The following is a 25,407-nucleotide window of genomic DNA, read 5'->3' as shown; positions in this document are numbered from 1 at the left end:
GAAGTGTTGTACTTTGACCCGCTACATAGCTCCAATAAACCATTGAACAAAACCTTTTTTATATATAGCTTAATGGTTTATGGAAGCACATATGGCTAGCTGTACATTCATTTCAAACCACTATAAATACACTCTAGTCTAAAATGAAAGCGATCATGTTCATCACAATGCAACAGGCGTACAGGGAAGGGCGACTGCCGTTCCAGAACACTGACATGTTCTAGATCTTCTCAGTATTCCCTCTCTCCGCCTCAGCTGTTTGTGACGTGGTCACTGGGACGTAAGACAAGAAATAAGCAAACTGTAGAAGTAAAGGGGATTATGTTATTGTGCCGGTAGCAGTTATGGTGCCGGTAGCAGGGCACCGAGAAAAACGGGCAACTCATAACGTTAAATAAATATATAATAGCCCTTTAGGTATACCGAATTATATTATTCCGTGGACCAGCTGTCACGAACTGCATTCCAGAAGCTCTCCACAATAATTCATTTCCATTTTAAGAAGAGACAGAGACGGAAAGCATTCGCTGTTACTCCTAAAAAAAGGTACAGTAGTTTATTCATTAATACCCATTATCCATTTATGCGTAGGTCTATTTTTGTTGCTTTGGACATTCCGCCAAATGATATTGACTACCAACAGCAGTGGACTTTGTCTTTCGGTTCAGTCCAAAACACAACGTTGCCATTCCAATGCCGTAGCCCGTAGCATGCTTACCATATTAGGCAATATTTAGTTACAATGTGTCCACGGCTTAAAACATTGTGTCTAGTCTGAAACACACTCCGGCTGGCTGCCATGTGTGTTGGTGGCAGTTGTCGGAAGTCAGGTTTCGGGAGATCGAGTTGGAAATAACCAAATAATATTGTATCCGGCTTCCAGAGAGCTCAGAGGATATGGCCAATATCAGTGGGGTTATACCCGTGGACGGGCCAACATTACCTTACAGTCCCCGCGGTCCGGGGTTTCTTTTGTTGGTGCTGAATAGATTGACCGGGCTACAGGACGCTCCATTCTCAATGTTATCCTTAGTCATTGTCAATTAATACATGACTTCATGAGTCATATCCCACCCGTTGAAGGCAAAACATTAACAGTGTACGGCAATACAACTAGACTAGTGGCCCACTAACAGTGTATTAATAGGGTAATACAACTAGACTACTGGCCCACTAACAGTATACTGTAATGAAACAGGCAGGGAGTAGGTCTTTAACCCTCGACCTTCTAGCCCAAAGTCCAGCGCGCTATCGACTCTGCCCCAAAAGCATGCTCGTTCGGCAGCGTCGATATCCGCTTATAAACCCAGGGTCGTTACAGTATTAATACGGTAATACAACTAGACTAGTGGCCCACTAACAGTGTATTAACACGGTAATACAACTAGATTGCAGCTAACTAAGCCCATAAGGCATTGTTTAAAAAAAAAACAAGAATGTAATGGTTGATTTGGAATGACCATTGAACAGCAGTAATCATCACTGATTGTGCCATTAACAAGTTATCCTGTTTTACACAACATGTCCAGCAGTATGTGGACACTCCTTCCAATTAGTGGATTCAGCTATTTCAGCCACACTCGTTGCTGACAGGTGTATACAATCAAGCACACAGCCATGCAATCTCCATAGACAAACACTGGCAGTAGAATGGCACATACTGAAGAGCTCAGTGACTTTCAACGTGGCACCGTCAAATTTCTGTCTTGCTGGAGCTGCCCCGGTCAACTGTAAGTGCTGTTATTGGAAGTGGAAACATCTAGGAGCAACAACAGCTCCACCGCGAAGTGGTAGGCCACACAAGCTCACAGAACTGGACCACCTAGTGCTGAAGCACATAACTTGTAAAAATGGTCGGTCCTCGGTTAAAACACTCACTACCGAGTTCCAAACTGCCTCTAGAAACAGAGCACAATAACTGTTCGTAAGGAGCTTCATAAAATTAGTTTCCATGGCCGAGCAACCTCACACAAGACTAAGATCACCATGCGTGATGCCAAGTGTCGGCTGGAATGGTTTAAAACTCAGTCATTGGACTCTGGAGCAGTGGAAACTCGTTCTCTGGAGTGATGAATCACGCTTCACCATCTGGCAGTCCGACGGACAAATCTGGGTTTGCCGGATGCTAGGAGAACACTACCTTCCCGAATGCATAGTGCCGACTGTAAAGTTTGGTGGAGGAGGAATAATGTTCTGGGGCTGTTTTTCATGGTTTGGGCCCCTTAGTTCCAGTGAAGGGAAATCTTAACGCTAACAATGACATTCTAGCCGCTTCTGTGCTTTCAACTTTGTGGCAACAGTTTGGGGAAGGCCCTTTCCTGTTTCAGCTTGACAATGCCCCCGTGCACAAAGCGAGTTCCATACAGAAATGGTTTGTTGAGATTGGTGTGGAAGAACTTGGCTGGCCTGCACAGAGCCCTGAACTCAACCCCATCGAACAACCTTTGGAATGAATTGGAACGCCAACTGCGAGCCAGGCCTAATCACCCAACATTAGTGCTCAAACTCAGTTATGCTCTTGTGGCTGAAGGTAAGCAAGTCCCCTGCAGCAATGTTCCAACATCTATTGGAAAGCCTTCCCAGAAGAGTAGAGGCTGTTATAGCATCAATGTTCCAACATCTAGTGGAAAGCCTTCCCAGAAGAGTAGAGGCTGTTATAGCATCAATGTTCCAACATCTAGTGGAAAGCCTTCCCAGAAGAGTAGAGGCTGTTATAGCAGCAAAGGGGGGACCAACTCCATATTAATGCCCATGATTTTGGAATGAGATGTTTGACAAGCAGGTGTCCACATACTTTTGGTCATGTAGTGTATATCTTAGGGTATTAGGTCAGAGAGAAAAACTGTGAATAACAAATATTAAATGATCTTATGTAGTTTCTTGCAATAGAACTCTCTCATTTGAAAGAATATTTCTCTCAAAACTGTGATTCCTAAAAAAAATAAAAAATCTTGAGATTTGGTGAACTCTATTCAGATTTGTCTAAAATCCTAAATGAATCAGGAATTAGCAGGGTCAGCTATACCATAAGGACCCCTTCTTCGTGACCTCATTACACGTAGTGAAACAAGACCACTCACGGTCTGGAAAGTTCTCTACTTTTGATAGATTTAAACAAAAGTATTGAAATCACCATGGTCACAATCATAAACTGTCACCTCCATCTCCCTGATAGATTAAGATAGGATATGTTTATTTTAATTATGGTTTAGATTTTCATGAAGCAACTGAGGAAAAACAAAATTGTAATTTTATATACCACTTGAATGAGGAAGGAAAATTATATTTTTGTCAAAACAACCCCCCAAAAAACATAAACTCCCTCAGATTTTTTTGTCTAACATCATCTCTGTCAGAGTGCTGAAAGATCTTTATTAGAATGTTTGTTTTTATTGGGGATTTTCAAATGAATCGTATATTTTTACAAATGTTTGTATTGAACTTTTATTTTAAGAGGAAAAAATATGTACATTTTGAGTATTTGTTATGAACTCCGTCAGTGGCTTGTCAACTCCTTAAGATCGATATTATAAATATATAATATTTTGTTTATATATATAATATAAACACATATTTATCCCTGTTCTGCAACATATGAAGAGTTTATTTCCAAAATGCTATATATCCACCAATTTTTCACATTTGTGTTTTTTACTAGAAATTATTCTGTATTTTTTTTTAATTGACCTTTATTTAACCAATGACTGCCTGTTCAGGGGCAGAACGACAGATTTGTACCTTGTCAGCTCGGGGATTTGAACTTGCAACCTTCTGGTTACCAGCCCAATGCTCTAACCACTAGGCTACCCTGCCGCCCAATGTATGTGTCACGCCCTGATCTTAGAGAGCCTTTTTATGTCTCTATTTGGTTTGGTCAAGGTGTGATTTGGGTGGGCATTCTATGTTTTGATTTCTAGGTTTTTGTATGTCTATGTTTTGGCCTGGGTGTGGTTTTCAATCAGGGACAGCTGTCTATCGTTGTCTCTGATTGGGAATCATACTTAGGCAGCCTTTCCCTTTGATCATTGTGGGAAGTTATCTTTGATCGGGGCACTATAGCCCTGTTAAGCGTCACGGTCGTTTCCTCATTTCGTGTTTTGTTGGCGTCATTTTATAAATAAAGGAAAATGTACGCTCACCACGCTGCACCTTGGTCTCATTCCGACGACGGCCGTGACAGTATGGGTATCATGTACGTGTAAAATATTACTGTACTCAGATTTTTTCTGCATAGATTTTAGCTGTGTATTTATTACATATTTTATAACTGTCTCTTTAACTCTATATATCCATTGGTTAGCTGTGTATTACATATTTAATAAATGTCTCTTTAACTCTATATATCCATTGGTTAGCTGTGTATTACATATTTAATAAATGTCTCTTTAACTCTATATATCCATTGTTTAGCTGTGTATTACATATTTAATAAATGTCTCTTTAACTCTATATATCCATTGGTTAGCTGTGTATTACATATTTAATAAATGTCTCTTTAACTCTATATATCCATTGTTTAGCTGGAAGGGAATGTTCCTATCCTGTATCTTTGATTGTAAATCACTCCAGATAAGAGCATTTCATATTACTGTATTGATTCATTCATTTAATTACATGTATTTTGTGTCGATGTCACAAATGTATAATTTGTGCAGTTCTTTAATTAAATAGGTTGTAGTTTGATGCATTTGACATTGTAAATTGAAATAACTGAGGCCTTAACACTTGTTGAACGATAAATGTACAAATGAAATGCCTTTTATGTTGTCGGACGGACTTGACATCCATCCACTTAGATTACATCCATCCACTTAGATTACATCCATCCATGTAGATTACATCCATCCATGTAGATTACATCCATCCATGTAGATTACATCCATCCATGTAGATTACATCCATCCACTTAGATTACATCCATCCACTTAGATTACATCCATCCATGTAGATTACATCCATCCATGTAGATTACATCCATCCACTTAGATTACATCCATCCACTTAGATTACATCCATCCACTTAGATTACATCCATCCACTTAGATTACATCCATCCACTTAGATTACATCCATCTAGTTAGATTACATCCATCCACTTAGATTACATCCATCCACTTAGATTACATCCATCTAGTTAGATTACATCCATCCACTTAGATTACATCCATCCACTTAGATTACATCCATCCACTTAGATTACATCCATCCATGTAGATTACATCCATCCATGTAGATTACATCCATCCATGGAGATTACATCCATCCACTTAGATTACATCCATCTAGTTAGATTACATCCATCCACTTAGATTACATCCATCCACTTAGATTACATCCATCTAGTTAGATTACATCCATCTATGTAGATTACATCCATCCATGTAGATTACATCCATCCATGTAGATTACATCCATCCATGTAGATTTCATCCATCCATGTAGATTACATCCATCCATGTAGATTACATCCATCCACTTAAATTACATCCATCCATGTAGATTACATCCATCCACTTAGATTACATCCATCCACTTAGATTACATCCATCCATGTAGATTACATCCATCCATGTAGATTACATCCATCCACTTAGATTACATCCATCCATGTAGATTACATCCATCCATGTAGATTACATCCATCCACTTAGATTACATCCATCCATGTAGATTACATCCATCCACTTAGATTACATCCATCTAGTTAGATTACAACCATCCACTTAGATTACATCCATCTAGTTAGATGACATCCATCTAGTTAGATGACATCCATCCACTTAGATTACATCCATCTAGTTAGATTACATCCATCTAGTTAGATGACATCCATCTAGTTAGATGACATCCATCTAGTTAGATGACATCCATCCACTTAGATTACATCCATCTAGTTAGATGACATCCATCTAGTTAGATGACATCCATCTAGTTAGATGACATCCATCTAGTTAGTTCTCAACTCATAGATAGATAGATATCATAGATATCATCCTAAGCAACTTGCCCTCTAAATACACCTCTGCTGTCTTCAACCAAGATCTCAGCGATCACTGCCTCATTGCCTGCATCCGTAATGGGTCAGCGGTCAAACGACCTCCACTCATCACTGTCAAACGCTCCCTGAAACACTTCAGCGAGCAGGCCTTTCTAATCGACCTGGCCGGGGTATCCTGGAAGGATATTGATCTCATCCCGTCAGTAGAGGATGCCTGGATATTTAAAAAAAATGCCTTCCTAACCATCTTAAATAAGCATGCCCCATTCAATAAATTTAGAACCAGGAACAGATATAGCCCTTGGTTCTCCCCAGACCTGACTGCCCTTAACCAACACAAAAACATCCTATGGCGTTTTTGGTCTGTCAAAATATATATTTCAAATGTTAATATTTAGAAAAATACTTTTGAAAAACACACACCAATACATTTGTGAAGAGGGCACGACAACACATTTTCCCCCTCAGGAGACTGAAAAGATTTGGCAATGGGTCCCCAGATCCTCAAACTTCTACAGTTGCACCATCGAGCGCATCCTGACCAGTTGCATCACTGCCTGGTATGGCAACTGCTCGGCATCGTAAGGACATAAGGCCTTATCATATTGTTGTTATTATATTGTTGTTATCGTGTTATTATGTTGTTGTCATGTTATTATGATATTGTTGTTATCGTGTTGTTGTTATATTGTTATCATGTTGTTGTTATCATGTTGTTATCATATTGTTGTTATCATGTTGTTGTTATCATATTGTTGTTATCATGTTGTTGTTATTATGTTGTTGTTATCATGCTGTTGTTCTCATAGGGCTGGGCGATATGCCCTAAAATTCCCAATATATATAGTATATGTATTTTTTTTTATATAGTGAAATAAAAATCAAATATATTTTTTATTTATTTACAAAGACAAAAAAATTTGTCAACAACTACAATAAACAGTATGATTATAGAACCACAAATCCTGGGTTATGATAGGGTTAACACAGTTCTACTAAACTAATAAAGCAGTTTGATTGGTTAATCGATTATGCCACAAGATAAGATGCCATGAGGCTTCAAAAAGATCCATCCGTTGAGAAGTATTGTTGTGTATCTCCCATTGATGAGATGTGTGTTGTTGTTGTTGTCAACAGTTGCCGTGACGTCAGTGAAGAAGACATGATGGATTATTATGATGTTCTGGGCGTGTCACGAAGCGCCTCTCCGGAGGACATTAAGAAGGCGTAAGTACAGGACCGGTGACAAGCACTCACCCTACGCTATAATCTGTCTCTTTCCACTCCAAAATAGGCCTATGTAGGGCTTCATGAGACATCATCTCCCAGGCTAACTATTAGCCCTGTGTGGTTCATCTGTGTACCTCTACAGTAGCTATTGAAAGCTCAACCACACTGACTGATAGAGGTACTGGACTTACGCTGAGTGATAAAAACATTAAGAACACTTTTCTAATATTGAGTTGGAACCCCTTTTGCCCTCAGAACAGCCTCAATTCGTCGGGGCGTGGACTCTACAAGGTGTTGAAAGCGTTCCACAGGGATGCTGGTCCATGTGGACTCTAATGCTTCCCACAGTTGTTTCAAGTTGGCTGGATATCCTTTGGGTGGTGGACCATTCTTGATACAATAGTGTTCTATAGTCTTCCATAGTTTTATATAGTCTTCTATAGTCTTATATAGTCTTCTGTAGTCTTCTATGGTGTTCTATAGTCTTCTATAGTCTTCTATAGTCTTCTATAGTTTTATATAGTCTTCTATAGTCTTCTATAGTTTTATATAGTATTCTATAGTCTTCTATAGTGTTCTATAGTTTTATATAGTCTTCTGTAGTTTTCTATAGTCTTCTATAGTCTTCTGTAGTCTTCTATAGTCTTATATAGTCTTCTATAGTCTTATATATATTTTAGTTTTCTATGGTTTTCTATGGTCTTATATAGTCTTCTATAGTTTGCTATGGTCTTATATAGTCTTCTATAGTTTTCTATGGTTTTCTATAGTCTCCTATAGTTTTCTATGGTTTTCTATGGTCTTATATAGTCTTCTATAGTTTTCTATGGTCTTATATAGTCTTCTATAGTTTTCTATGGTTTTCTATAGTCTCCTATAGTTTTCTATGGTTTTCTATAGTCTTATATAGTCTTCTGTAGTCTTCTATGGTGTTCTATAGTCTTCTATAGACTTCTATAGTTTTTATATAGTCTTCTATAGTTTTATATAGTCTTCTATAGTCTTCTATAGTCTTCTATAGTCTTCTATAGTCTTCTATAGTGTTCTATAGTCTTCTATGGTGTTCTATAGTTTTCTATAGTCTTCTATAGTCTTCTATAGTGTTCTATAGTCTTCTATAGTCTTCTATGGTGTTCTATAGTTTTCTATAGTCTTCTATAGTGTTCTATAGTCTTCTATAGTCTTCTATGGTTTTCTATAGTCTTCTATAGTTTTCTATGGTTTTCTATGGTCTTATATAGTCTTATATAGTCTTATATAGTTTTACATTGTCTTATATAGTCTCCTATAGTTTTCTATGGTTTTCTATGGTCTTATATAGTCTTCTATAGTTTTCTATGGTTTTCTATAGTCTTCTATAGTCTCCTATAGTTTTCTATGGTTTTCTATAGTCTTCTATAGTCTCCTATAGTTTTCTATAGTCTTCTATAGTCTCCTATAGTTTTCTATAGTCTTATATAGTCTCCTATAGTTTTCTATAGTCTTATATAGTCTCCTATAGTTTTCTATAGTCTTCTATAGTTTTCTATAGTCTTATATGGTGTTCTATAGTTTTCTATGGTGTTCTATAGTCTTCTATAGTCTCCTATAGTTTTCTATGGTTTTCTATAGTCTTCTATAGTCTCCTATAGTTTTCTATAGTCTTCTATAGTCTCCTATAGTTTTCTATAGTCTTATATAGTCTCCTATAGTTTTCTATAGTCTTATATAGTCTCCTATAGTTTTCTATAGTCTTCTATAGTTTTCTATAGTCTTATATAGTCTCCTATGGTTTTCTATAGTCTTCTATAGTTTTCTATAGTCTTCTATAGTCTCCTATAGTTTTCTATGGTTTTCTATAGTCTTCTATAGTCTCCTATAGTTTTCTATAGTTTTCTATAGTCTTCTATAGTCTCCTATAGTTTTCTATAGTCTTATATAGTCTCCTATAGTTTTCTATAGTCTTATATAGTCTCCTATAGTTTTCTATGGTTTTCTATATATTTTAGTTTTCTATAGTCTTCTGTAGTCTTCTATAGTCTATTTTAGTTTTCTATAGTCTTCTATAGTCTTCTATAGTCTTCTATGGTGTTCTATAGTCTTCTATAGTCTTCTATAGTCCTCTATAGTTTTCTGTGGTTTTCTATATATTTTAGTTTTCTATAGTTTTCTATAGTCGTCTATAGTTTAAAAAAATAGTTTCTATAGTTATCTACAGTCTTCTATAGTCCTCTATAGTTTCCTGTGGTCTTCTATATATTATACTTTTCTATAGTTATTTATACTTTTCTATATTCTTCTATAGTCTTCTATATATTTTAGTTTTCTATAGTATTCTATAGTATTCTATAGTTTTTTAAATAGTTATCTATAGTCTTCTATGGTATTCTTGTCACGTTCTGACCATAGTTCTTTTGTGTTTTCTTTGTTTTAGTGTTGGTCAGGACGTGAGCTGAGTGGGCATTCTATGTTGGGTTTGTTGTTTGGCCTGATATGGTTCTCAATCAGAGGCAGGTGTTAGTCATTGTCTCTGATTGGGAACCCTATTTAGGTAGCCTGTTTTGTTTTGTTTTGGGTTGGGTTGGGTTGGCTTCTGTTGTCTTCTGTTGTCTTTGTGTCTTTGCGTCTTTGCACCAGATAGGACTGGTTCGGTTTTTCACATTTGTTGTTATTGTAGTTTGTGTTCATGTTGAGTTTTTCTTATTAAAACATGGACCCTTACCACGCCGCATCTTGGTCCGATCCTTGCTACACCTCTTCAGAGGAGGAGATCAGCCGTTACAATTCTACAGTTTTCTATAGTCTATAGTATTCTTTGTTTACATTTTTTGTTTGTTTTCTTTAGTCTTTATTTTCTGTAGTCTTCACGTCACTTGTCCTCTGCTCGCTGTCCCTTCCAAAAAGGAATCGTGTTGTTGTCGAACTTTGCCTCTTGAAATAAGAGGATGCAGACAATTACAGTACATGTACATGTAGCCCAATCCTGCAGTCAAATGACTTAGTGGCCTCAGGGTGGAATGTTATTGATATTTTTCATAATCTCATAATTAGAATAAAAATAAATAAAAAATACGCAGACAATCTGGTGTTTCTATGTGAAACGGTTGTTTTTTATTTCAGTGTTCTGTGATGTTTATAAAGTGTAATATTGGGAAGCAAACTCAAAATGTAATACATTTCAACTCCATATCTAACATAGTACAAGTGTCTTCTGTTATTTAAGCCCATAATCATGTGTGTGAGGTGTATACTTTTGTTTCAAAGTAGATTTGTTTAAGACGACCAAGAAACACTCTATGTGACCCTGATTTAGCCCACTGCAGTAGAAGGTTTAAGGCAGCTAATATAAGTTTTGTCAACAGTATTGAAGATGTTGCTGTGTGGGAAAGTTATTGAATGAGATAATAAACTGTATCTATCTTCAAACTCTAATGTGAAGGTACAGGAAGCAGGCTCTGCGATGGCACCCGGACAAGAACCCAGACAACAAGGAGGAGGCGGAGAGGAAGTTTAAGGAGCTGGCTGAGGCCTATGAAGTTCTGTCAGACCGTAAGAGATACCACCACCTGTTAAATCTGTTAATAACTTAATTATTGCCCTTTCTCTACTCTTCCTTGGACTTTAAACCTCTTAAGGCTCCGCCCCTTTTTTCATTTTTTTTTTGCCTCGATTGACCCATATCTAACTGCCTGTAGCTCAGGCCCTGAAGCAAGGATATGCATATTCTTGGTACCATTTGAAAGGAAACACGTTGACATTTGTGGAACTGTGAAAGGAATGTTGGAGAATATAAGACAATAGATCAGATAAACGATAATACAAAGAAAAAACCAACCGTTCTTTTGTATTTTATTTTTGTTCCATTATCTTTGAAATGCAAGAGAAAGGCCATAATGTATTATTCCAGCCCACGTGCAATTTGGATTTTGGCCACTAGATGGCAGCAGTGTATGTGCAAAGTTTTAGGCTGATCCAATGAACCATTGCGTTTATGTTCAAAATGTTGTATCAAGACTTCCCAAATGTGCCTAATTTGTTTATTAATAACTTTTCATGTTCTAATTTGTGCACTCTCTTTGTGCACTCTCTTCAAACAATAGAATTCTTTCCCTGTAATAGCTACTGTCAATCGGACAGTGTAGTTAGATTAACTTGTTGACACTACCCATCTTGGTAGCGTGATAATTGTCATCAGCAACCACTGAATAGCATAGCGCCAAATTCAAATAATATTACTAAAAAATATTCATATTCATGAAATCACAAGTGCAATATTGCAAAACACAGTTTAGCCTTTTGTTAATCCACCTGTCGTCTCAGATTTTGAAATTATGCTTTACAGCGAAAGCAATCCAAAGTTTATAGCCTAGCATAACATCAAGTACACTTAGCATCAGGAAGCTTGGTCACGAAAATCAGAAAAGCAATCAAATTAATCGTTTACCTTTGATGATCTTCGGATGTTTTCACTCACGAGACTCCCAGTGACACAACAAATGTTCCTTTTGTTCCATAAAGATTATTTTTATATCCAAAATACCTCCGTTTGTTTGGCGCGTTATGTTCAGAAATCCACAGGAAAGAGCGTCACGACAACGCAGACAAATTCCAAATAGTTTCCGTAATGTCCACAGAAACATGTCAAATGTTTTTTATAATCAATCCTCAGGTTGTTTTTAAAATATATATTCGATAATATATCAAACGAGTGTGTAGGTTTTTCAATAACAGCGGGAGGAACAATGGCCGCTTTACTCTGTAGCGCAAAAACTCACTCTGAGATCCCCCACCTATCCACTTACGCAATGTGATCTTTCACGCTCATTTTTCAAAATAAAAGCATGAAACTATGTCTAAAGACTGTTGACACCTTAGGGAAGCCATAGAAACACGAATCTGGTTGATATCCCTTTAAATTGAGGATAGGCATGCATAGAAACAGAGAGGTTTCAAAATAAGAGGCACTTTCTGATTGGATTTTCCTCAGGCTTTCGCCTGCAATATCAGTTCTGTTAAACTCACAGACAATATTTTGACAGTTTTGGAAACTTTAGAGTGTTTTCTATCCTAATCTGACAAGTATATGCATATTCTAGTTTCTGGGGCGGAGAAATGGGCAGTTTCAAATGGGTATGTTTTTTAGCCAAAAACGAAAATACTGCCCCCTACACGCAAAAGGTTAACAATAATTTAAGCTTTCTGCTAATATCAGATATGTCTATGTCCTGGGAAATGTTCTTTGTTACTTACAACCTCATGCTAATCGCATTAGCCTACGTTAGCTCAACCGTTGCGTGGAAGGGACACCGATCCCGAAGAAGTTTGTGATAACAGTCAGACAATATGGCCTTATCTTTACAGGAAGCAAGTCAAAGGCGTACGATACCTATGGCAAAGACAGAATGCCCAACAACACAGGTGAAGGAATCTCTCTGTTCTATCTCTTGGGGTTTTGTGTTCTATTCTGTTTTTGATCAGCCATGTTCGTAGTGTCCATATTTATCAATCAACATGTATTTATTTATCCATCCCTCCAGGCTCAAGTAGTCATCCTGCTCCGGAAGATTTCCCAGGGTTCACCTTCACATTCCGCAGTCCTGAGGAAGTGTTTCAGGAATTCTTCAGAGGCCAGGATCCTTTCGCCAATTTCTTCGGTGGGGCTGACCAATAAACTACGGTCCTAGTATCCTAGTATCCTATGTCTTCATGTGCTTCTTAGTCAAGGCTAACTCTAACCCGGGGAAACCAGTCTGTCTGGGAATCTCAGCAGTTCATACACTTCTTCTTCCTGTCTCACTACCTCCTTGTTTTGACTCCCAGACGACGTTGCCTTTGGAAGAGGGATGCACAGTGGCTTCCATGGACATCCTGGCACTTCCAGGCTCGGCCCCAGTCGGTTCTCCTCCTTCCCCTCCACTGGAGGTCAGTAATAAACAATATTTGTGTCCTCAAAAATGGCACAATGTAAGCTATGTAGTGCACTACTTTCAACCAGGGCACATAGTACACTATATAAGTGAACAGGATGTCATTTGAGTCACAACCGATAACAACATGGTAATAATACATTTATATCAGCTCCATTCACTGATTAGTTTGTTAGTTCCATTCTGACCGGTCTTCCCCTCCCCCCGTCTTTCACAGTGCATGACTTCACCTCTTTCTCGTCCTCCATGGGTGGAATGAATGGGATGGACCGTATTGGAGGAAGGATGGGGAATTTCAAGTCTGTCTCCACTTCTACGCGCGTCATCAACGGCAAAAGCACCACCACCAAGAAGTCAGTTCTCTGTTCTCTCTCTTTCTCTGTTTTCTGTATGGCCGCTGAAGTGTTTTAGGGAATCTTCTCTTTACTTGCTTCCCAAAATGTGATGATAATGTGGGTGATCACTCTTCTTGATCTGACAGGATCAAAGAAAACGGTCAGGAGAGAACAGAGATCGTGGAAGACGGGGTCTTGAAGACGGTGCTCATCAATGGTAATCCATCCACTCTGTATCGATCCCTTCCCTCATCCAGTCCCCTTCCAACTGTTCTGACAGGAATGTGTTTGTGTTGTTCTCCCTCCTGACCCCTTCATGACCCCCTTCTGTTCCCCTCCTGTCCCCCTCCTGTACCCCTCCTGACCCCCTTCTGTTTCCCTCCTGACCCCCTTCTTTACCACTCCTGTCCCCCTCCTGACCCCCTCCTGTTCCCCTCCTGACCCCCTCCTGTCCCACTCTTGTCCCCCTTATTTACCCCTCCTGTCCTCCTTATTTACCCCTCCTGACCCTCCTGACCCCCTCCTGTCCCCCTGCTGTTCCCCTGCTGTTCCCCTCCTGACCCCCTCCTGACCCCCTCCTGTCCCCCTCCTGACCCCCTCCTGTCCCCCTCCTGACCCCTCCTGTCCCCCTCCTGTTCCCCTCCTGACCCCCTCCTTACCCCCTCTTGTCCCCGTCCTGTCCCTCTCCTGACCCCCTCCTGTTCCCCCCCTGACCCCCTCCTGTACCCCTCCTGACCCCCTTCTTTACCCCTCCTGTCCCCCTCCTGACCCCCTCCTGTCCCCCTCCTGTGCCCCTCCTGACCCCCTCCTGTCCCCCTCCTGTGCCCCTCCTGACCCCCTCCTGTACCCCTCCTGTCCCCCGTTCGTACCCCTCCTGTCCCCCTCCTGTTCCGCGCCTGACCCCCTCCTGTCCCCCTCCTGTCCCCCTCCTGTTCCCCTCCTGTACCCCTCCTGACCCCCTCCTGTCCTCCTCCTGTTTCCCTCCTGTCCCCCTCCTGTCCCCCTCCTATCCCCCTTCTTTACCCCTCCTGTTCCCCTCCTGACCCCCTCCTGTCCCCCTCCTGTTCCCCTCCTGACCCCTTCTTTACACCTCCTGTTCCCCTCCTGTTCCCCTCCTGTTCCCCTTCTGTTCCCCTTCTGTACGCCTTCTGTTCCCCTCCTGTTCCACTTCTGTCCCGCTCCTGACCCCCTCCTGTCCCCCTTCTTTACCCCTCCTGTCCCCCTCCTTACCCCCTCCTGTTCTCCTTCTTTACCCCTCCTGTCCCCCTTCTTTACCCCTCCTGTCCCCCTCCCGTCCCCCTCCTGTTCCCCTCCTGTTCCCCTCCTGTTGTTCCCCTGCTGTTCCCCTCCTGACCCCCTCCTGTCCCCCTCCTGTGCCCCTCCTGACCCCCTCCTGTCCCCCTCCTGTGCCCCTCCTGACCCCCTCCTGACCCCCTCCTGTCCCCCGTTTGTACCCCTCCTGTCCCCCTCCTGTTCCGCGCCTGACCCCCTCCTGTCCCCCTCCTGTTCCCCTCCTGTCCCCCTCCTGACCCCCTCCTGTCCCCCTTCTTTACCCCTCTTGTCCCCCTCCTGACCCCCTCCTGTCCCCCTTCTTTAACCCTCCTGTCCCCCTTCTTTACCCCTCCTGTCCCCCTCCTGTTCCCCTCCTGTTCCCCTCCTGCCCCCCTTCTTTACCCCTCCTGTTCCCCTCCTGTCACCCTTCTGACCCCCTTCTTTACCCCTCCTGTCCCCCTTCTTTACCCCTCCTGTTCCCCTCCTGTCCCCCTTCTTTACCCCTTCTTTACCCCTCCTGTTCCCCTCCTGTTCCCCTCCTGTCCCCCTCCTGTTCCCCTCCTGTCCCCCTCCTGTCTCCCTCCTGTTCCCCTCCTGTCCCCCTCCTGTTCCCCTCCTGTTCGCCTCCTGCCCCCCTTCTTTACCCCTCCTGTCCCCCTCCTGTTCCCCTTCTTTACCCCTCCTGTTCCCCTCCTGTCCCCCTCCTTTACCCCTCCTGTTCCCCTCCTGTCCCCCTCCTGTTCCCCTCCTGTCCCCCTCCTGTTCCCCTCCTGTCCTCCTTATTTACCCCTCCTGTCCCCCCCCTGTCCCCCTCCTGACCCCCTTCTTTACCCCTTTTGTTCCCCTTTTGTTCCCCTCCTGTCACCCCTCTGACCCCCTTCTTTACCCCTCCTGTCCCCCTTCTTTACCCCTCCTGTTCCCCTCCTGCCCCCCTTCTTTACCCCTCCTGCCCCCCTCCTGTTCCCCTCCTGTCTCCCTTCTTTACCCCATTCTGTTCCCCTCCTGCCCCCATTCTGTTCCCCTCCTGACCCACTCCTGTTCCCCTCCTGTCCTCCTTCTTTACCCCTCCTGTTCCCCTCCTGTCCCCCTTCTTTACCCCTCCTGTTCCCCTCCTGACACCCTTCTTTACCCCTCCTGTTCCCCTCCTGTCCCCCTTCTTTTCCCCTCCTGTTCCCCTCCTGTACCCCTCCTGACCCCCTCCTGTCCCCCTCCTGACCCCCTCCTGTCCCCCTTCTTTACCCCTGTTGTTCCTCTCCTGCCCCCCTTCTGTACCCCTCCTGACCCCCTCCTGTTCCCCTCCTGTCCCCCTTCTTTACCCCTCCTGTTCCCCTCCTGTCCCCCTTCTGTACCCCTCCTGACCCCCTCCTGTCCCCCTCCTGTTCCCATCCTGTCCCCCTTCTTTACCCCCCCTGTTCCCCTCCTGACCCCCTCCTGACCCCCTCCTGTACCCCTCCTGACCCCCTCCTGTACCCCTCCTGTACCCCTCCTGTTCCCCTCCTGACCCCCTCCTGTCCCCCTCCTGTCCCCCTCCTGACCCCAGGTGTGGAAGATGAGTTGGCTTTGTCTCGAGAGCTCAGCAAGATAGACCAACCGGCCCCTAGTCAACCCACAGCCAGGCAACACCTCCAGCAGCAGGCAGAGAGGATGGTACCAGTGGAGCTCCGGACCCAACCACACCGACCCAGCCCCATCTCCGGCCCCCGGTCTATGGCCCAGCGCTCCTTCAGCTCAGCCTCCTACCCTGACGTCCCCAGTGAGGAGGAGAAGGAAGATCTTCAGGAGAAGGAAGATCTCCAGATGGACTATATGTCACCACACAGCAGCCCATCTCCGCTGATCCAGAGGGAGCTACCAGAGGGGGTCCCAGAGCCTCCTACACAGGAGCAGAGAGGCACTGGGGATCCTGCTGCTAAAACCACCAGCAGCAGCAATGTAAAAATGACAAATAAGTGTTGCTGTGTGGTGTGTTGAGTTTATGGTGTGTGAGTGAGTGAGTGAGTGAGTGAGTGAGTGAGTGAGTGAGTGAGATGCTCAGGGCAGAGGACAGACAGGAGACCACTGGTCTCAGTTCTACTCTGGTGTTATGCTGACAATGACCATCATAAAGTATACTGTATATTATAAACTGGTTCGTTTGACCCCTAAATGCTGATTGGCTGACAGCCGTGGTATATCAGACCGTATACCACAGGTATGAAAAAAACATTTATTTTTTTTTACAAATTACGTTGGTAACCAGTTTATAATAGCAATAAGGCACCTTGGGGGTTTGTTGTATATGGCCAATATACCACGGCTAATGGCTGTATCCAGGAACTCCGCGATGCGTTGTGCTTAAGAACAGCCGTGGTATGTTGGCCATATACCATACCTCCTCGGTCCTTATTATTATTTATTTTTTTACGTTTTTACAATAAAAAATATATATATGAATATTCGAAACATACAATATACAATGGGGCAAAAAATAATTTAGTCAGCCACCAATTGTGCAAGTTCTCCCACTTAAAAAGATGAGAGGCCTGTAATTTTCATCATAGGTACACTTCAACTATGACAGACAAGATGAGAACAAAAAAATCCAGAAAATCACATTGTAGGATTTTTAATGAATTTATTTGCAATTTTTTTTTGCCCCACTGTACTTGCAGTGAAGCCGCTCAATAACTACATCATACCAGTCATCCAATAGGTTCCCATTCAGAGCGACACACAGAAGCATCCAAGGCCAATGCCCTGCTCAATCCCCCCCACAGTTCCCCAATAGCTGTCCCTCAACCATTCGAGACCCCTCCCACAGTCCCCCCCCCAGGAAGAATGAAACAAAAATACAATTAATTCCATTCCCCACCTTCAAGAACCCCCCCAATGCACCAACAACCAAGATAACTAAAGAGACAAAAGGAAAAGACAGAAGAAAACAACAACAGAAAAACCCCAAAAGTTTTTTATTTAAAACAAAGGACATGAAGGACAACTGAAATCATAACAGCAATGCCAACTGTATATGCTTGTGTGCATGTCTGGCACTATTACATGTATGTCTGTTTTCTTGTATGTGTTTATTTGAATGAGAGTGTGTGTATATGCATGTGTACAAACACCTGCACGGCATCAGTCTCAGGCAAACTGGCATTAGTTGTAAAAACACTGCCCTCTTAGTGTCATTCAAATGTGCTTTTTATTTTGTTTAGACTTTTTTGTTGTTGTACTTTTACCTTTGACCTTCATACTATCTCTCACACAGCAACTCCACTCCCACCTGTCTCCAATTCCACATCGCTCAGCTTCCCTCAGCCCATCCCATCCCAACCCTCAGCTTCCCTCAGCCCATCCCAACCCTCAGCTTCCCTCAGTCCATCCCATCCCAACCCTCAGCTTCCCTCAGCCCATCCCATCCCAACCCTCAGCTTCCCTCAGTCCATCCCATCCCAACCCTCAGCTTCCCTCAGCCCATCCCATCCCAACCCTCAGCTTCCCTCAGCCCATCCCAACCCTCAGCTTCCCTCAGCCCATCCCATCCCAACCCTCAGCTTCCCTCAGCCCATCCCATCCCAACCCTCAGCTTCCCTCAGCCCATCCCATCTATCTCTGCTGGCCACCCACTTCGTGTTTCTACACAACACATAACTTTCAACTATGCTATGATGTTTAACGTACAATTTCAATCTATCTAATCGAATAGAGCAGATTGCGAGTTGAAGATAAACTTTTACTAAGACTATTAGTAATTGACTGACCCGGTCTCTCCAGATCTCCTAACAGTACTATTTCTAGGGTCAATTTTAGATCAATGCTGTGCATTTTCAGCCATTCCTGAACCTGAGACCAGAAACAGGCTACCTGAGGGCAATACCAAAATAAATGGTCTATTGATTCTGTATCCTCACAATAAAATCTGCCGAGCTTCAATGATTTTATGCCCCAAATATTCAACATTTTGTTGGTGGTAAGAATTGTATATAATCATTTTTGCTGAAAAGCACGAAGTCTTGAATCTTGCGTTGTTTTATATGTCAACTCATACACCATGGAATTGGTACATCCGAAATATATTCCCAACTATTTTGCAATCTGTATGGCAAAGTTGTCAACAACCTGGTCCTCAAATGAAACTGGTATACTTTCCTATTTATTTTTCCTCATTTTATTCCAGACAGACCAGTTCCCTACATCCTCCCACTGCCACCCTCCTCCTCCAATTTTGATCCTTTATATTGGGCAGACAGACTAGTTCCCTACCTCCTCCCGCTGCCACCTGCCTCCTCCATTTTTGGGGTAATGCTGAAATCAATTGGTTGAACTCTTGGATTGAGCAGACCTTCCCGTACAATTCTGATAACTCCATGAAGGACATAACTCTACCATTACAATTTACAATATCATTTAAGAACAAAATACCCCTTTCAAACATCTTTCCCATAAACACAGGTATTTTATTTTATCAACCAGCACATTTGAGTTCAGCCATAATATTTGTTTTAATATTTGTTCTATCTTTTCAGGGGGATGAAATTTAAATTGTAGCTGCAATGCTTGTTTGAAAAAGAGAGATACTCTGAAAAAAAGTATAATTTTCAATTAATCGAAAATGAGACATGGCGATCTGCAAAAAGGCAAAAAGACAATTTTTAAACAATGGATGAGCTTTTCTTAGTAATCTACTTGAGAACCATTTAGGGTTCAAATAAAACTTTTGAATGAGTGAAGCCTTCAGAGAGAGGTTTAGTGCTTTTATATTTTATAATCTCAACCCACCCAGTTCATATTCATTATATAGATAGGCTCGTTTTATTTTGTCTGGTTTAGCGTCCCAGATAAAGTGAAATATTTTTTGCTCATATGATTTGAAAAACAAATCATCAGGTGTAGGCAGCGCCATAAGTAAGTGAGTAAACTGAGAAATGACTAAGGAGTTAATCAGGACAATTTTTTCCATAAATAGACAGGTATTTACCTCTCCATGGTTGCAGGATCTTGTCTATTTTTACAAGTTTTCTATTGAAATTCGTTGTGGAGAGCTTGTTTATATCTTTTGTGATATGAATACAAGTATGTACTTCACCATCAGCCCATTTCATAGGTAAAATGCAGGGTAATGTAAAAGTTTTATTTTTTAAGGATCCAATACGTAATATTGTACACTTATCATAATTAGGTTTTAGTCCAGAGAGTACAGAAAAGTTATCTAGATCTTTAATGAGACATTGCAGGGATCTAGCTTGCGGACTTAATATAAAACTTGAGTCATTGGCATACATGGACACCTTTGTTTTTAAGCCTTGGATTTCTAGTCCTCTAATGTTGTTATTGGAACTGATTTTAATAGCTAGCATTTCGATGGCCATAACAAATAGATATGGTGACAGAGGACACCCTTGTTTAACTTATTTTGACAATTCAAAACTCTCTGAGAGGTAGCCGTTATTTACTATTTTACACCTGGGGTTGCTATACATAATTTTTTACCCATTTTATGAGAGAATTACCGAAATTGAATCAAATACCTTTTCAAAATCCGCTATAAATACAATTCCAGGCTTCTTTTATGTTTCATGATGTTCTATTATTTCTAATAGTTGTCTTATATTATCTCCAATGTATCGTCCATGTAAAAAACTTGTCTGATCAGGATGAACAATACCTGGTAAAAACCCTTTTAATTCTGAGTGCTATGCATTTTGACCTTTTTGACCTGCATCAGACCTTCCTGCTGAGTACCTAACAGACTACCATTTCTATAGGAGTAGTTAAAACAATCTAACAATGGAGCTTTTAGTATATCAAAAAATACTAGATATACCTCTACCGGTATGCCATAAAGCCCTGGGGTTTTTCCAGACGGAAAGGATTTAATAGCCTCAAAAAGTTCTTAGTCTGTAATTTGGCCTTCGCAATGATCTTTCTGTACATTTGGTTAATTTTCCATTTTTTATATTATTTGGAAAGAATTCCTTACCGTAATCTTCATTCAGTGGGAGAGGATGAGACGGAAAACAGAACATCTGCCTAAAATAATTAGCTTCCTCTTTTAAAATGTAATTGGAGATTCAGGAAGAATTTTGTGCATTTTTCTCCATATTCCATCCAGTTTGCTTTATTTTTGTAGTAGATTACATTGGTTCGTTCTTGAATAAGTTCCTCAAGTTCTTTGTGTTTTTCTTCTAACTTATTTTGTATCTCTGTAGTATCGTTTTTATTGCTATCTACCTGTACTATTAGTTCATGGATTTCACTGGTTAGTCTTGTTTCTTTAGGAACCATATTTAGGCAGCCATATTCTTTGGGTATTTCGTGGGTGATTGTTTCCTGTCTCTGTGTTTTGCACCAGTTAGGACTGTTTCGGTTTTTCCACGTTTTCTTGTTTTGTAATTGAATTTTGTTCATGTTTTTCATCTTTCTATAAAGAGGAGGACCAAAATGCAGCGTGGTTATCTTTATACATCTTTAATGAAAAATGAACAATATACAAAACAAGAAACGTGAAAAAACAAAACAGCCCTATCTGGTGCAACAAACACAGAGACAGGAACAATCACCCACGAAATGACCTAAAGAATATGGCTGCCTAAATATGGTTCCCAATCAGAGACAACGATAACCACCTGCCTCTGATTGAGAACCACTCTAGGCAACCATAGACTTACCTAGACTACTATACTAAACACAACCCCATCAATCTACAAAACCCCTAGACAAGACAAACACATAATTCCCCCATGTCACACCATGGCCTGACCAAAATAATAAAGAAAACACAAAATACTAAGGCCAGGTCGTGACAGATGCCTAGAATTTGTAGGAAACTGGTTGGAATGAATCTGGCGGAGGCCCAGCTACAATTGTCAGGAATGTTTATTTAGAGAGCTCTGCCTATCATTTCCGGAACATTGGTCTATATACCTCACATTTCATCATAAATGTCCCTCCTCCGCTCAGATACAATGGCTATATATTTCACAAGTCTTCTCACATTGTCTGTGACCTGTTAAACAATCTACTACCAGCCCAAGGTATCTCCCCTCCCTGGGTGGGGACAGAATGTCCTGTAGGGAACACAGTATTCCAGCCTGTCTGACGATCGCTCCATTTTGTTTCTCACTTACACCCTGCTTATATACTAAAAAGGAACAAAGTCCTTGTTCTAATTTTTGACTAAAACTACACACATTAGTTTTATGATTTCTAATAAGATTCATACAATCATACAGTGACAGGGTAGTATTATGTTAGTTCTAGTTCTACGTTAAATGTATACATCGTTTAGTCATTATTCATAAAGTCCATAACAATCCACCCTATGACTAAATATTACACACACAATCCCACATCTATTTTTATTAGAAATCTCAATTATATCCAAAAATCTAAATCAACCACAACATCAGGGGTGGCAGGGTAGCCTAGTCGTTAGAGCGTTGGACTAGTACTCAGAAGATTGCAAGTTCAAACCCCTGAGCTGACAAGGTACAAATCTGTTGTTCTGCCCCTGAACAGGCAATAAGAATTGAAAAATAAGAATTTGTTCTTAACTGACTTGTCTAGTTAAATAAAGATTTTAAAAAAATCGACCACACAATAACCAATATATGTATTTACAATGACTGTTCCAGGCCCACGTCAAGATTTTTTTTATAATATTCATCAAAAAACATCAACACAAGAAAAAAAACCTAAACATTAAAAATGGTCTCATGTAACATAGATTCCTCATACGTGAAGGAGCTGGGCCCATCTACTAGAACTGGAGTCATGTATTCATCATTCCACTGGTCAGAGCTCGGAATCGGTCCCTATCTTACCATCTGTTGTGTCATCGATTTCTCCAGAGTCCTGGAAATGAGAACCTTTCACGCAACATCCGCACAAAACTAACACACAGAAGAAGGTTGCTCACAACACAGTGATCATGAAATTTTTCAATTTTCCAAATATACTGTCAAACCAATTTGTTACCTGCATTATATACCCCAGAGTTCTCTGCCAGAGCCTTGGTCACTGATCCGTCTGGAGCTGTGTCATCGGGGATGAAAGTACAACATTCTGCTCCGAACCTCATACACCCCCCCACCCTTTTCAGTCAGTAACATATCCAAGGCTATCCACTCCAATGCTATCAATGTAAACTATTGTTTTCCCCTCTATTGTTTTCCCCTCTATTGTTTTCCCGTCTGGCCAACACTAGGTCATGGTGTTGGATGAGGGTGAAAGGCATTCCTAAATGTACAAGAGCACATAGGCCTGTCCAATTCACAGGTAGATTTGGCCATGGCGTCATTTCCCCACACAACCAGCAGATGTCAGCCCTGGGCCTCTTTATCTTACTAAAATCCCCAGAGCTCAACCAGCCTGTCAGATCACTCACAGTCTCATCAGTTGTAACATTCTCTGTCCTATTGCATGTACTCACTTCCCCTACGTCTTTCCCATGAGTATTGTACCGGGCCAAACAGTAATAGTATCCTCCTGCCTCTGTGAAGGGAGGGAAGTCTGGATGTCCTGGGCCCATGGGATATAGATAATGCAGATCAATGCAACTGTCAATGTCTGGCTTCCCTGCCTCCATGAACAGCTTTTCCATGCAGGCCATTCCCCTGGTTGTATCAATTCCATCAAATGGAAAGGTTGTCAACTGAGGTTTTACTGTGGCGCAGGCATACCATTCTTCTTTCACTACTGATCTGGCTGTATTTTTTAAAATTTATTTTACTAGGCAAGTCAGTTAAGAACAAATTCTTATTTTCAATGACAGCCTAGGAACAGTGAGTTAACTGCCTGTTCAGGGGCAGAACGACAGATTTGTACCTTGTCAGCTCGGGGATTTGAACTTGCAACCTTTCTCTTACTAGTCCAACACTCTATCCACTAGGCTACCCTGCCGTATACTGAATCCATTCTAACCATAGGTTAGAATCCCCATAACCCGTTTCCACCTCAATCAGTTCCTTAAGATCTTTCATCTGAACTATCCACACCGGCCCTTGGCTCTGGACGACTCTGCTGTTTTGTCTGGGGATCTGCTTGTATTCTGGCTGACTATAGAGCTATCACCTACCCTAACTTCTTCTACCCAGAATGGCACTAGGGTGTCAACCGAAACCTGGTCAAAACCAACATATCATAACCCTAGATCCTCTTTCTTTGTGATTTTAATGGTAATTCATACCTTTATGCAATACTTCTCTCCCTTCTGATTGCAGTCAAAAACCCTCACCTTCACTATACTCCACCTCCTCCCATACTGTTTACCCAGATCAAGTAACCTCATCGTCTAAACTATGGGTCAAGTTACCACTTTCTGCATTCTCGGGATGGGTCATGGTGTATTTAGGAATATTGCTCCCACAATAAGACAGCTCAGACCAATCAGCACTCCTGTAAAGCCCCACCCTTTCCCGGAGAACATATCATCATCTAGACGCCAGCCCACACTTCCACTTCTATGAACAGGGAGGACAGGACGGGGTTTAGGGAATCTTCGTTAGATAGTTAACCTCCAAACCCTATTGGTTTCGGTTCTTCTCCTAACTCTGTGATTTGGTTAACAAACAGTCTTCTCCTTTGTTCTGCTAGTATATCTTTAACTTCTATGCCTACTCGTTAGCTAGAATTTTTAAATGTTATTTGTTCATTATCCAATAGGCCACAAAGTGTCCTATCCTAAGCCCCTCTAGGCCACGTCCTATCCTAGGCCACAACTACCCACCCTTTGATACCTGGCTCCACCCAGGTAACAGCATTGCCGCATTATCTAAACAATTGACTTAGGTGAGATTAGTAAATTATCCTTAGGTCAGACATTATCATGTAGGAGCGCCCCTTTCATTCTCCACATGTCCAATTTTCCTCTATTCTGTATCAATTCTCTGTCAAGTGTCTTATCTACTTTAAGAGTTGTCTGTGCTGCTTTGTATGGTCTTAGATATATATATAGTGCTTGTCTATGTAAACAGTAACCTTTCTCTCCTTTCTTATCTCACAGGCACCGGGCAATGCTACTATTTCGGCCTGCTGTGCCGAATCATTTCTGGGCAATGTTTTCGTGTTTAACACTATAGTTTCTGAAACCAACTAAGCTTTCATTCCCCCTTCTGTCTCCACTCAGTAACTGTTATCTACCCATTCTGTGTCACTCCTATCTTTCTCATTTTCTGGCCCCCCCCTTTTCCACCTTCTCTTCTCTGCTCTGAAACCTTCAAGGTCTCAGCAGTGCGGGGAGGGCTCCTCCGTCTGCCCTTTCCCCTATCTGTCTGTAGCTCTTTCTCATAACAGTCAGAACAAATATGTGTTGTTTCCAAACATTAACTAAGTGTCTCACTGTTTGGATTTATCTGAACTCATGGATTTTTAGAAAAAACATGTCTATGTTGGCAATCTCTAAAGTAATTACATTGGTTGATTAAGGTTGTCTCGATCCTATCAATAATCCTGAATCACCACAGATGTCATATATTCCTGTCCTGTTGGCCTGGATTAGGTTCTAAATACTTAACATAAGTCTACCATTAATCCAGGGCTATGCCGTTTCTTTCTTCTCATTGTTTTAAATTACAACTATGTCAAGGAACTATAAACTCGTTCATAATTATCAGTTACTCAATTTACCTTAATATCAGTATCACAAATGACCTGAAATTCATTATCCAAATGGCCCTTCCTTGAGGCT

General features: G+C 41.4%; 1 protein-coding gene and 1 long non-coding RNA gene across 2 annotated transcripts in view; one reads left to right on the top strand and one right to left on the bottom strand.

Moving 5' to 3' along the window:
- LOC149972915 (uncharacterized) overlaps positions 1–25,407 on the bottom strand; it is a 1,172,247-nt gene that overhangs the window by 1,134,343 nt on the left and 12,497 nt on the right. The gene's annotated exons all lie outside the window — the stretch shown is intronic.
- On the top strand, positions 152–18,655 carry LOC110501957 (DnaJ heat shock protein family (Hsp40) member B2). Its single transcript, XM_090216336.1, has 9 exons — positions 152–546; positions 7,136–7,225; positions 10,647–10,756; positions 12,569–12,625; positions 12,745–12,861; positions 13,028–13,129; positions 13,352–13,487; positions 13,616–13,686; positions 16,282–18,655. Exons 2-9 carry the CDS (start codon positions 7,161–7,163, stop codon positions 16,710–16,712), a joined length of 1,089 nt encoding a protein of 362 aa, XP_090072462.1. The 5' UTR covers positions 152–546; positions 7,136–7,160; the 3' UTR covers positions 16,713–18,655.

This window comes from Oncorhynchus mykiss, chromosome 22 (assembly GCF_057628025.1).
Source record: "Oncorhynchus mykiss isolate SJ-2025 chromosome 22, ASM5762802v1, whole genome shotgun sequence".
NCBI lineage: Eukaryota > Metazoa > Chordata > Actinopteri > Salmoniformes > Salmonidae > Oncorhynchus > Oncorhynchus mykiss.
Note: the sequence above shows the minus strand (reverse complement) of the source record. Positions and strands in the feature narration are given on the sequence as shown.

Excerpts from the sequence above, each read along its gene's own strand:
- LOC110501957 (XM_090216336.1), top strand. The coding sequence starts at position 7,161 with ATGATGGATTATTATGATGTTCTGGGCGTGTCACGAAGCGCCTCTCCG. Across the intron at positions 10,757-12,568 it reads CTATGAAGTTCTGTCAGACC|GAAGCAAGTCAAAGGCGTAC; the intron begins GTAAGAGATACC and ends TTATCTTTACAG. Across the intron at positions 13,488-13,615 it reads AAAAGCACCACCACCAAGAA|GATCAAAGAAAACGGTCAGG; the intron begins GTCAGTTCTCTG and ends TTGATCTGACAG.